We start from the raw sequence: 12,945 nt of genomic DNA, 5'->3' as shown, positions 1-12,945 counted from the left end.
TTTGCGTAAGAAAATAAATCTTCTTTACAACAAAAATTCTCTCGCATTACTTTCGATGCTACAGATGGTTCAATTAATTGATTTGATGTTATAAATTGATTACTGCATTTTCTCTCTCTCTCTCTCTCTCTCTCTCTCTCTCTCTCTCATTCATATAAGGAAATTTTATTTTCTTTGGAATTTTCTTTTCCCGCTTTATTTAAATCACATTATTTTTGTAAAGTTACGGTACTTTGAAATAATTCTTTCGAGTGCAATAATGTAGAGATATTTGATAATCAGGTCACACGCGGGAAATATATGCATCGCAATATGCGTTGCCGCGTGTCAAGATCTGTTATAGAAATTAAACCGATCACTTACGCCAATGCACGATTAGAAAGTCGCGGGAGATAAAAATTTCCACGAAGCGGAGATTTTTGCGTGAAATTTTATCAAAACAGTTCGAGGCTTACGTCATACTGAAGAAAATTATTTTTCCTTCCGCGTGACACACATTATTCTCCGTTATTAACTAAAAGCTTTGTTTCTTCTCTAAAGCGATCTATCTGTGCATTTCTAACAAAAGTATCAATAATGCTAATGAGATTACTGTGCAAAATGATCGAATAATTTGTTCATGGAGCGAAGAAATATTTGATTTTTTTTTTTTTTTTTTTATCAAGAAGGAAAATTAATTTATGAGTGAAATATTTGGTTTTGAATATACAAAATAAGCATAAAGTCGAAGGCTGAAATAACACACTTTGTAAAGAGGCGATCGACATTTGTTAGAAATCAAAAATTACTCATTACATCTAATGAAAGATCAGACACTGAATAATCGATATTCTGCAAATTTTTGGTTACTTTTCAGCATTAAATATTTTATTATAATAATTAACAACAAATGTGAATCTTATTCTGTTGAAGCGAAATCTATGTAAAATTCATTGTGAAAGAAATTTCATACTTTATTTGTAGTCCTTGATCTATTGTTACATTTGAATATTAAATAATTTTCGGATAAGAAAAACTTGTCAACCTTTATTACATTAATTTATTTAAAAAATCAAGTTTCTTCATGATGCATTGATGCGACTGTAAATATGCAATCTTCCGTTGAGTTTGATTCGACGTGTGATCTGAGAACGATCTAGGAGTGCCTGTTGCACATTACAGTCACTCGTATGCACCAGCATTCCAATGATGGTGCAATTGTTTGCACTTGATCGCCTCTCACTGTATTCCACAACGACGGCGCGTTCTCTCAATACTAAACACGTAAATCCTTTTCGACTTGATGAAAGAAACGCGAATTAACTTGAAGTATGGCACGCGCCGTTTATCTCGCTTTTTCATTTCATTAAGCATTCCATTAAAATACGTAAAGATCGATGATTCATTAGACTTCTCACGATTTAGTTTTCCACGACAATAATGAATCTTATGCTGTCATAAGAATAGAATTAATGGTAATTCTTCTTTAATTCTTTTGTGTGTATGTTTTACAATTCAAATACATAAACTGCGAAATTTTAGGAGTAGTTAATAAAAATAATTCTCTTAAATTCAAACTCTCAGCGCGAATAAAAGATAAAATAATATACATATTAATATATTTAATTTAGAATTGGAAACAAGGTGATTTTTATTAAAATAACATATCCTGTAGAGTATATTCAAATAGAAGGAAAGTAATGCAAATTTATGTATGAGCGATTATTCTGAATCGTTTAAAAAATATTCAAGATTAATGAAGCTTTCAATCTGGCTTCACAAACAAATATCCAGGATTGAATAGCGTATATATACATGAGATTAAACGGATATCGATGGAATGCGAGTTACAAAAAAAATCCCTTCGCAAGATAAGAAATTATCTTTACATCTTTCGAGCGAAGAGCGCAACTTTGTTTCGAGTACGACGCGTTTCTCCTCTTCTCATGCGGAACGATGTGTTTATTTGCAAATCGGTTGGACGCCTAGTTTCTAATACAGCTATAAGCATCTCTCAAGTGGAATTCGTCGTTTCTCTCGAACGCTAATTTTTATCTCGTACGCGAGTTCATCCGCGCTTTAAACACCGAATAACATTCGCTTTTTAATCACAGCACATCTTTCATATGATTTTCTTCCATTTATTTTTCGCGCATGATATATTTAATCTATAAAAAAAGAAAAATTTCTAAAATATTAACAAGTTTTTGTATAATAGTCTTAACTAAAAAAAAGATAAAACAGATGTCGCGTGCTTTTAATCACACCGCTTTACTCATTCAAAAGTCAATTTTTTTTTTTTTTCTTATATTTTCCACGTTATTCGTATCGAGTCTATTTGGCCTATTTTCAATAAGAAAAGTCACTATGATAAATAATAAAATAAAAAAATTTATATGGTCAAATAATCAAGGTTAGAAATTTGAATATTTTCTTTCTCTTTATAGGTTTGATTCATGCCGAGATACATTACTCAAGAAGTTCAGCGATTTTGTTTGACTTCCATCTGTAACTTTTCGGACAGCATGACATATTTACATGTGTGTCGAGCTTTACGTAAGCTGATGCGTATTTTCCGTCCGCGAAAACGAGAAGTTGTCTTATTTTCTCCCCGTGTCACGCGAAATTGGTAACGTGCCATCTTGCGTATCGTATCTCTTCGGGCACGGCAAATAAATCGCACCTGTTCGTTCGTTCGAAATCGCGCTCATTAATCTTCGCGGAGTGGATTATCGCGCGAGCTCAATGACACGTCAAAATGGGCTCGCTCATAATTCGCCCCATTCGTTCGTATTCGGACTAATTGGAAATACGTTATCGGCCGCGAAACTCGAAACATTGCCGTTGAAACCGCTATCTAGACGATACATTATTTCCTGACTTTGAGGGATTGTGCGAGGAAAAAAAAAATCTTACGACGAGAATTCGCGTGTCACTTACGATAAGCCAAGAATGAAGGAAGATGATACGTTACTTTTTACGAGATCGAGGATGCTTTATAATGATTAATTGTCAAATAATGCGGCTTTACTTCGTAAAATAGAAAAGAAGAATCATAATATTTCTGATATTTTTTTATACATTAGAGCTTCATCTTAATTTATTTTCAAATTTATATATTCAGAGAACTCTCCAATATTCATACTCCCTTTATCTTCAAATATTTATTTTTTAAAATATTATAGATATTTCGACCATAAATTCAAATTCATAAAATTCGAAACATACATTATATATATAATAAATTAAATACACACACACACACACACACACACACACACACACACAAAAGATTAGGTCATTGCGTGTTAAATGTCAGTTTTATAATGCCAATTTCTACACACTTTCATAAAAGTGTTTCGTAAAAATGAGAAACATTCATAATATTTTATGTACGTTTGAAATATTGATATTCCCTTTTCTCGCGATAATACTATTCTCTTAAATTACAAAGTTTATAATATGGAATATTTTTTGAACGTCATATCGTTGAATAATCTCCAATACAAATTTGCCAATTTTCCACATTGCCGAGACTGCATCTTGTAAAATTTGCAAACGAAGCTTCGAACCAAAGTATCGCTTTGACGCGGTATGTTGAAAATAATCGATTATCGGAAAATGTTTATTTTAGGAAAGCGTCTCGCGCACAAAAGTGAAACTTTCGTACGGAACGGAATAAATTTCGTGCGCTACGGATCCGTACACTGACATCAAATCGTGATAGCGCGTCTGCTATAGCGAACAGAGGGAATTCGTAATAAAGGGGAAAGGAAGGGATAGAAAAAAAAAAGAAAGAAGATGCGTTAAAAACTCACTGTTAAAGACGAGCAGCTTCCGCGTGGAGCCCAGCCGCTTGATGGGTGACTTGACGCCGTCGATCTCGTCCTCGTCCATGATCCCGCGCCGGCGACGACGGTGTGCGGACCTTGATTCCCTGCTGTTCCTTCAAGCGCGAGGGGAAGGGAGGAGGATGGATGCGCCTCGTCGCACGCACTCACACGTACCCGCGGAAAACGTGCAACGTACGTATATATGACGAAACGCGCGCCGGCTGCGCGTTCTATCGCGGCGCGCGAACGACAAAACGGCGGTGACGCGAAGGTGGACGCGAGGACGGTTGCGCGCGCGCGCGAGACACTCGCCGCACTTCAGAGCACTTCTCTCTCTCGAGAGAGAGAGAGCACAAGGTGTCCCCGACTTCCGCTTGTTCTGTTGGAACCGGTTTAACGACGGGCAGGTCGTTCGCTCGTTAGACGACGAACAAGGAGGAGACGTAGATTATTGTGGATACACCATCGATGCGCGCGTTCTTTTTACGCACACACGCAGCCACTCCGAACGTGCGTGCATTCGCGTTTACTTGTCGCGGCTAATTCGCGTGCATGCGCGCATCGATGCGCGAACGATTGGACGGCGAAGAGGGGAGCCGACGATCGGTGGCCGAGTCCCTCCCCGATCCTGTTCGTAGATTCCTGAGCGTGGCTAACCGGACGGCCCGATCCGACGCTCGATTCGACTGATTGAAGTTAGCAGCTCGTAGTTGAGTGCGCGCGAGCACGCTACTTAGACGGCCACTCGCCGCGAAGTGCCTGCCGGCTGACTGGCTGGTCGACCCCGAGGCCGTGCCGCGCGGCGCGGATATTCTTGGACGAGGAACGTATATTAAATTCAACCGTGGGGGTCCTCCGCCGTCGACTCCTCCTCTAAAGTCTGAACACATCGTTGCGTTTCGCCTGCGATGCGAGTCGTGTCTCAGCACGTCTCAACGGTTGCCTGGCAACCGTTAAATAATTGCCGCGCTCGAGAGGCGATGACACTGCTAGCGCCATCCATCGGAGAAGATTGTGATCTTTGAACAAATAAAGGGTAATTGAATGGTAAAGAAGACACTTGAAATTTTAATATATAAACAAAAGAAATGGACTTAAATTTTTAAAAACTAAAATTCAATAAATGCTTCGAAAAAGTAGGAGAAATAAATTAAGTTAAATAATAAAAATATTTACATATGAACGTATTATCGTCATATGTTTAATGATTTTGATGGCATAATGATGAGAAAGAGTTATGGTAAATCAGCATACGTTGAGCGTCCTGCGAATTATTATTACAAAATTATATTACGAATACGAATTACATAAAAATGTAAATTTATGCGAAAACAAAAAATTAATGTAGAAATATTAAGTAGTAAATACATTCGAAAATTAAGGAAAGAGAATTTTGAAAAAATATATACTGCTCTTCCATTAAAAAATAATAATGTTATAAATGTTAATAACTTTTTTTTTTTTCATGAAATAGTTCGATTTCTTGAATTTGCATTGTTAATATTAACTTTTCTAATCTTCGTAATTTTTTATAATCTACTATAGAAAATTATTTTCTAATCCTTATGTATTCTTTATAACTCAAAGAACAGGACGAGTCCGAAAATTTAATGTATCTTTCGCGAACATTATTGCACATCATATCGGTTAGCAAACTCAATAAGTCACACAGATACATCAGTTTCTATGACTACGATATGCAAAACATTACTCCAATAATACCTTGCCATTGCTATCATCAAGTAAAGGCGCAGCGGATGTCACTGTGTTCTCTTTCTCTCGAACAAGCAAATAAAATATAAAATTCAATTTCGGCCAACATCTGACGTTTCACCGAATTTTTCGAAAAATGGACGCCGAGAGGAACAGTTCCGGTAAAATCGGCGAACGGCCGATCACTCGCTGGCGACGCGAGCACCCGGAAGATGCACCTGGTACCTCGTCGAACAAGATTGACAGACCGCCAACGGGTATTGTGAGACCTCAAAGCAAATACGAGCGACCAAGGTCACGCCGAGGACACAAGGACGAATCGTCAGAGTATGTCAGCTCGGCTACCTTCCGCTCGCCGACACCCGGGCGTCTCGCCCTGGCGAGACCTCCATCAGCGACCTTTCTATCCAATCGTGCGCCAACTGCAGGCATCTCCAGAATAGGCTCCGGAATAGGTCGTTCTGGCACCGGATTAGCGACTGCTAAGCAACTCAATGTCAGCATGCTTGACAGGCCGATTACGCAGCACGGGATAGCAGGCATGCGACCAGGTACCACCAGGGGTTTACCGATGACGAGGTAACTATCATCGTGATAACAACAAATCATCGTAAATCCTATAATAATTTAATGAAAAGACAAAAATTAAATGCTTTCAATCTCTCTTCAGGAAAGCTGTATAAATATCTTCTGTGTTTTTTGTATAATTATATTACTGTTTACGGAGCAATTTTATCAATACATTCGAAATATCTATTTATAGACAAATTCAAGACAAGAGATATTATGAGGGCCTGTTACAACTTAAAATACGAGAATTGACACAGGAAATTGGGAAGATAATGAAGGATATCGAGATACAAAATAAGGAAAAGGCCACCTTTCTGCATTACGACAAGAGAGCCAAGAGTTTGGCCGCGGAATTGACAAATCTGCAGGCCGAATTAGCAGATTACAATCTTGTCGTGGATAAGATGACTCTAGATGTTGATAAGGAAGTGATCGAGCAGGAAGCCAAAGAGTTGGCGTTGATGAACGAGCGTACAACTGCGGAGATCGAGAAGATGTTTGAGCAACGGAAAGAGATGGAACAAAAACTTCGTAAGATGGAGAAGGATATCGAGAACGAGAGGAAAAGAACGGAATACATCATCGAAAATATGGATCCGCAAACGAGGGAAAAATATGATGATCTGTTGCGACAGAAGACAGAATTGCAGGAGCAAGCGCAACAGATGCAACGCGAATTGGATCAATTGTCGAAGGAGCAAGTACAATTGGAAGAACAGATAGCGCTGTCCCAGCTGAAACAAGAAGCGGTGAAATTGCAGGTGAGAATCATCGAGGCAGAGAATAAACGAGACAAGTTGCTGGAGGAAGAAGGCAAGAGATTATCACCAGAGGATGAAAAGGAGCAGCTTCTGCAGAAGATCAAACGCGACAACACTGACATTGCCGCGACCGAGGCGCAAATAGCAGAAAAAGAGAAGAAGATGATGGAATTGGAGCAACAACTAGAGCAGTTGGAAACCGATATGGAGGACGATCATTCGGAAAAACAGACCAAATATCAGGAATTGCGTAAGCGTGAAGAGATGATGGAGGAGTTCATGTCCACGTACGAGCAAAGCAAGCAAGAGGAAATGGAGAAGTTGGAGAAACTTGAACGAGAGATCATCAAGAAATTAGAGGCTGTAACAAACGCAGTGGAGAATAATGAATATCTCACAGAAGCCGAAGAGGCGGCTATTTTGCAGGACAAGTTCCCGTACAACGATTATGAAATCGCGCATCGCGACGACGACTTTGAGGAATTGAAGAAAGACTACGCAACCATGCAACAAACATTCAATAGGCTGAGGATCCTGGAGGAGAAACTCCAGTTGGAATCCAAGGAGATAAAGGAGAAACTGAAAAAGCAACAGAGTGAGCTGATTGTTCTGGAAGATCTGGACGGTTTGAAAACACGAAATGAATTCGAGCGAGACGAACTAATTGCCGAACGTGAAGGACTTATGACCGAGGAAACGGTTTGCGAGGACGAGCTCAAATCACTGCAAACGGAATACAATGAACTTAAAGAGCGATTGGAGAAATACGCAGTTTATCCGGAGATCAGTAATCTGGAAGAAAAATTAGAGAAATTGAAAGAAGAAAATAAAAAGATCGAGGAATTCATAATCAAGGAAAAGGAGCGCGTTAATTACGAGCCGCTTAAAGAGAAAGCCTTTAAACTGATTAATGATTATAGTACGATACTTCAAGAGAATTTAAAATCTCTTTATTAAAAGATGATTTGCCTATCCTCTCGTATACTAATAGGAGCTTTACTCGAAAACGATCAATAACAATAAGAAAACACAAAATAATATGGAATAAAGTAATAGAAATTCTCAGAATTAAAGAAATTTTTTTCTTTTTCTTTCTACTTTTTAATAAATGTTTCTTTGTAATAATTTATTGTAACATCGTTATTTAAAAATTCCTATCGTCCATCTTTTTTCATCATGTTTTATTTATTTTTAAATTACCGTTATTTCACAAATATTATTCCTATTTTAAATTTTCTGATTACTAACGTTTATTTTATTCTTATCTTGTTCAAATTCTGAAGGGAGTGGAACTTTATTTGTTTGCAGAAACTGAATAAAGCTGTTCTTGAATTGTTCACTGGGCTTAATATTCTTTGCACACATTAGCTTCCAAAGCTCTATTGCATTATTGCAATCTCCCGTTTTACCTGTAAATGTAAACATTATCAATATTAATGTTAAGTTTAGATACACATTTTTTTTTTTGAAAATGCAGAGAAAATATGGCTTACTATAAATAGAAAGAAGCATGTCGCTTAATAAAAGTAAATCAGGATTGTTCGAATCTGGAACTGCTTTGAACAGTTTCAATAAGCTATCTACAGTACTATTCCTTCGTGCATAGTTGAAATAGTGCAAGAGACAGTTCATGGATATTTTTTGCTTCTGCAATAGAAAAACACAATGAGAAAAATATAAATTAGAATATACAGCAAATACATGAAATTGATCAAAAGTTTTGGAAACTTCAGAAAATTATCCACAAGAGTGAATTATTTAAAAAAGATATTCTCTTTTCATAATTACAAACAAATTGCAAAAACTTAAAATAGTTATCAAAAATTCCTTGTATAATCAAATTGTCTTTTTGATTGTATTACAGAATTTTTTTAATGTTTGATTAGTTTCATGAATTACTCTAAATCAGAAAAATATAAAACAAATGTATTATAATTGAAGAAGCATTTCAATTACCTGCAATACAGTTTGCAGTTCCTGCGTCTTGTTCAATGTTGCCAGCGCTAATACTAGCAATGTGCTTGCAGTGTTTATACCATACAACTGAACTATTATATTATATACCTTTTCTATGTACATTTCTACATTGTGCAATTTCGAACTATCTTTCTGCTGCAACAATGCCGTCAATACTTCCAATGCCAACGGTGTTTTTTTGTATTTTTCAGCGCATGCAATAAATATATCTACAGCGCCCTGGATGTCGTTGTGTTCTAATGGTATCGCCACAAGTGGCCTTAATAGCTCGGTAGTTATATTGCAGTATTTTTTCTCGAGGAGCAGATTCAACATATTTTTTGTGTAAGAATGATACTTACTCTGCGCCAATGTTTGCAAAAGTACATGACACTGTTTCTCGACGTTTGTTCTAAAATTAACATTGCTGATGTTATTAATAATTTGAAAGGCTTTCTTTGGTTTATCCGCCTTCACCAACGCGGTGGCGAACTTCACAATCTTGACATTATCTATCTTAAAATTGTCAAACTTAGTCTGCAGATCGGACAGCAGTGTCTCGGCCTCTTTCAATTTGTTATATTTGACATATAGCTCGAACAAATACATCTTCATACCGGCTGTCCATTCATATTGGCATGCATCACACTCTCGTTGTATTTCCTCGGCTTTCATCAAATTGTTTTCAGCACAATATGCCTCTAGCAACCGGCGCAGAATGCCTTTGGTTGGAAACTTTTTTCTCTTCATCTCGACTAGATGACAAGCTAGCTCGTTAGTATTCATAAACATCGGGTGGTTAATAAACGCGAGCGCTGATTCTTTCACATCAGCGTCCACTAGATCATCTATTAGTTTTAACAAGCTTATTTTTTCCGTAGCTTCCTGTCCGAAATTTTCGGACAGAATGCTCTTGAGAATAGTTGCATCTCGTTGCGATATTTTAACTTCGCGTTTCTTAAATTCTTCTAAAAAAACTTGCAAATTCTCCATGGCAAATGTTAAACGTCTATTATTCAACAACATTTTCAAAAATAAAGTGACGAAATTTTGACCGCGCGGAAATATCGTTAATAACAATATGCAGTTCTCGACGTCCTTTGTGGCTATGTAAGCACGCACTAAAGGTTTCATCAATTCTTTATAATGTATTCTATATTGCCTACTGTATGTGCACAATAATTTTATGTCTTGCATTCGATTCTGAGACAGTAAAAAGGATATGAAGGGCGTATATGCAACACAGCCGGGCACGCCGTTAATCAGTAGTTTCTGCAGAGTAATAGACGGATTTGCGGTATTTACATATGGATATACATAATTCAGCAGTGTATCAGAGTCCAATCTCACTCCTGTGTCTATCATCAATTTTACTAGTGAGAATATCTTAGCCTCCCCCTGATTGTAATGCGCAATTGCTAGTAAAGGCCAATAATAATGCGCTCGTACCTCTATATTCTTTTCTCTCATTGCTCTGAATATTGCGAGGCATAGATTTTCTCTGCCGAGTTTCAAGCCGGATTCTGCTACATTGGTCAATGCCAGAGGTTCGCAACCGGAATCCACGAAATCAGTCGCGTATCTCATAATATCGTCCGCTGATGCATTTAACATAACTAATTCATTCAAGAAGTTATTTATAAAACTTTTTGTAACATCCTTCGTCGTATCATTCATAGCAAAACAAGTTATAATTGTATGAGCATCCGTGATTCGATCAACATGTATCAGTTCTGCTATTGTCTTGGAGATTTGCGATTTGATAGCTGGTACAGAAGGCATCAGAAAGTTCAGGACAACAGGGATGTGTCTACCATTATCGGACATGCTCAGAGCCTTTATCAATCTCAGAAGATTCGTATCGCTTTGCGGTTCGTCATTCAATATTTTAACCAGATTCGGAATGTCACCGAGTTTTGCATATCCACATGCTAACTCTGTGTACGCTTTGTCCGTAGATAGTTTGACATCTTGCATGAGTGTTATTAAGTATTCTGCCTGAGCAATATTGCCATTGCTCGCGTAAATCTGCACCAAAGTATTGAATTCATCTTCCTCAATAATGACGTTCTTCTCCTTCATTATAGATATGATATCTCGCAGATGATTACTGTTACCCATCTTTGCAACTGCATTTAACAACAAATGATATGTGTTCCTATCCGGTTCTACACTTATGTCGGCTAGGAACTTCTTAGGATCCACAGAAATCGAATTCTCCATATGAACATCCAGCAAAGTATTGTAATACTCCAACGTCAGTCCTTCACTGTTTTTCTTCGCAAGGCGCCATACCTGTAAAAGTCAGATATTAAAAAGTCGACTTTTTCTTTCTATTAATATATCATCACTATACACGTTTCCATTTGTTTAAGCTCATCTTTTAAGAAGTTTGAATGTATACAATACTGTGTCCTTAATTATCCTATAAGAAATTTTATTCTACCTGATCCGCTAGATGTTGCCTCTCGGTCGTCTCCAGATCGGATAAAAGATTGCCGCAACACTTGAGCAACAGTACACCAGTGTCGTGAGGCAGCTGATAGCCGGTCTCGTCGCATAATTTGATAACCTCCTTCAAACTGTCCGCCGACACTCGGCTTTTTTTAATATCGTCGCACAACGACACCAATTTATGATCGATGTCATCGATCGATTGTGGAACCGTCGTGCCGAATGTCCTAATGCATGTCGCGGCGTAATTCTCACAGGGTCGCAAATGCGTTTGCAGTCGAGATAGGCCGTGATGCACGTAACGGGAAAGATAACCTTTATGCTTCGCGAGATTTGACATTTCACATGACAACGACGAGTGCAGATGCGAACGGACAACGTGCGACTTTGCACCGGCTCTGAGAAGCATCGCATATCTCCTTAGTTGTAACATTTTGTCAGTTTCAATCATCGTCAATTTGATCAATTAAATCCGCAGAATGCGGATCAGTGTCGGTGGAACGTGGAAGACACTGATGAAGACGAACGAGAAAGGAAGGCGCATGCGCGCTGTCGGTGCAACATAACTAGGGTTGCGTTCCACGCATAGAGCGCATAAATTGCTTGGAAATCTATAATATATGTCACGTGAACTATAGATTTTCAGGCGATCTATGCGCTCAATGCGTGAAACGGAACGCATTCTAGTTAAATAGCCATGTAATCATCGTTATATTAACGGTTTATATTTCACAATTTATAATGTAAAAATCTTTTTTTTATCCCTTTCTTTCTTGAAACACGTAATATCAATGCAGATTCAATATACAGCTTGACTGAATTTTTATGAATAATAGAACTATGAAGGAGTTACCGTTAGATAGTAAGTATTTTTATATCATAAATTTTTACCGAAATACTTTCAATATTTAATTCGATATATAATCATTGTTCGTTAAATATTTTTCATTTGTTATATAATATATCTATAAAAATTTTGAATGTAAATCAATTCTAATCTAAAATAGATAAGAATCTAATATATGATTTCTGTTTACCCATACAGCACAAAGTCGTCTAAAAGGATTACTAAAACTTGACATATTTTCGTCAAAGATATCTTTTAGTGAAAGCGTTTAGTCGACGAAAAGATGATTTAAAGTTGACTCATGTCCCGAATTAAGTCACTTTTAAGTCTTATCCATATGATGACCAAAAAGATGACTAATAGTAGACATCTTTTAGTAATCTATAAGACTTCTCTAAGACATCTTTTTAGTCACTTTAAAGATTTTTTTAGATATCTCTTTTAGTAATCCTAAAACTTTTCTTGGATATCTTTTAGTCATTTTAAAGATTTCTTTTAGATATCTTTTAGTCGTTATCGATTTTATCGTAAGATTTCTTTTTAAACACCTATACTTATTTTCTTAATTATAGGTTAGGTTAAAATATAAAAGCAAATATATTTATAAAATGTATTCAATATAATTTATTTAATGCAACAAATTTTATAATCAAAATATATAATTTTTTTTTAAATATCATATCTTTTTATAAATTAATATTATATATTAATTTTCTATATTAATCTTACATATTAATATTGAGATCACGATGGTATTATCTTGCAAGAACGATCGATAAAACAGTCTTTACTCTTTTGATAATTGCATTTTAATACATTAAATATATAAATA

At 36.8% G+C, this 12,945-nt stretch overlaps 3 protein-coding genes across 3 annotated transcripts in view; 1 reads left to right on the top strand and 2 right to left on the bottom strand.

The window, feature by feature from the left end:
• Nucleotides 1–3,949, bottom strand: part of LOC126850895 (SLIT-ROBO Rho GTPase-activating protein 1-like) — a 55,932-nt gene extending 51,983 nt beyond the window's left edge. Inside the window, exon 1 of the mRNA XM_050594344.1 lies at nt 3,798–3,949. Coding sequence (XP_050450301.1) covers nt 3,798–3,876 — 79 coding nt within the window. The 5' untranslated portion in view covers nt 3,877–3,949. The remainder of the gene's footprint in view (nt 1–3,797) is intronic.
• Nucleotides 3,950–4,651: 702 nt separating this feature from the next.
• On the top strand, nt 4,652–7,823 carry LOC126850909 (intraflagellar transport protein 74 homolog). The gene is made up of 3 exons (XM_050594375.1): nt 4,652–4,859; nt 5,561–6,104; nt 6,289–7,823. Exons 2-3 carry the CDS (start codon nt 5,662–5,664, stop codon nt 7,811–7,813), a joined length of 1,968 nt encoding a protein of 655 aa, XP_050450332.1. The 5' UTR covers nt 4,652–4,859; nt 5,561–5,661; the 3' UTR covers nt 7,814–7,823.
• Nucleotides 7,785–11,814, bottom strand: LOC126850899 (leucine-rich PPR motif-containing protein, mitochondrial-like). The gene is made up of 4 exons (XM_050594361.1): nt 11,259–11,814; nt 8,813–11,107; nt 8,350–8,503; nt 7,785–8,265 (listed from the first exon to the last, which is right to left on the bottom strand). The coding sequence occupies exons 1-4, from the start codon at nt 11,715–11,717 to the stop codon at nt 8,084–8,086; spliced, it is 3,090 nt and encodes a 1,029-aa protein (XP_050450318.1). The 5' UTR covers nt 11,718–11,814; the 3' UTR covers nt 7,785–8,083.
• Between the last annotated feature and the right edge of the window lie 1,131 nt (nt 11,815–12,945).

This window comes from Cataglyphis hispanica, chromosome 7 (assembly GCF_021464435.1).
Source record: "Cataglyphis hispanica isolate Lineage 1 chromosome 7, ULB_Chis1_1.0, whole genome shotgun sequence".
Taxonomy (NCBI): domain Eukaryota; kingdom Metazoa; phylum Arthropoda; class Insecta; order Hymenoptera; family Formicidae; genus Cataglyphis; species Cataglyphis hispanica.
Note: the sequence above shows the minus strand (reverse complement) of the source record. Positions and strands in the feature narration are given on the sequence as shown.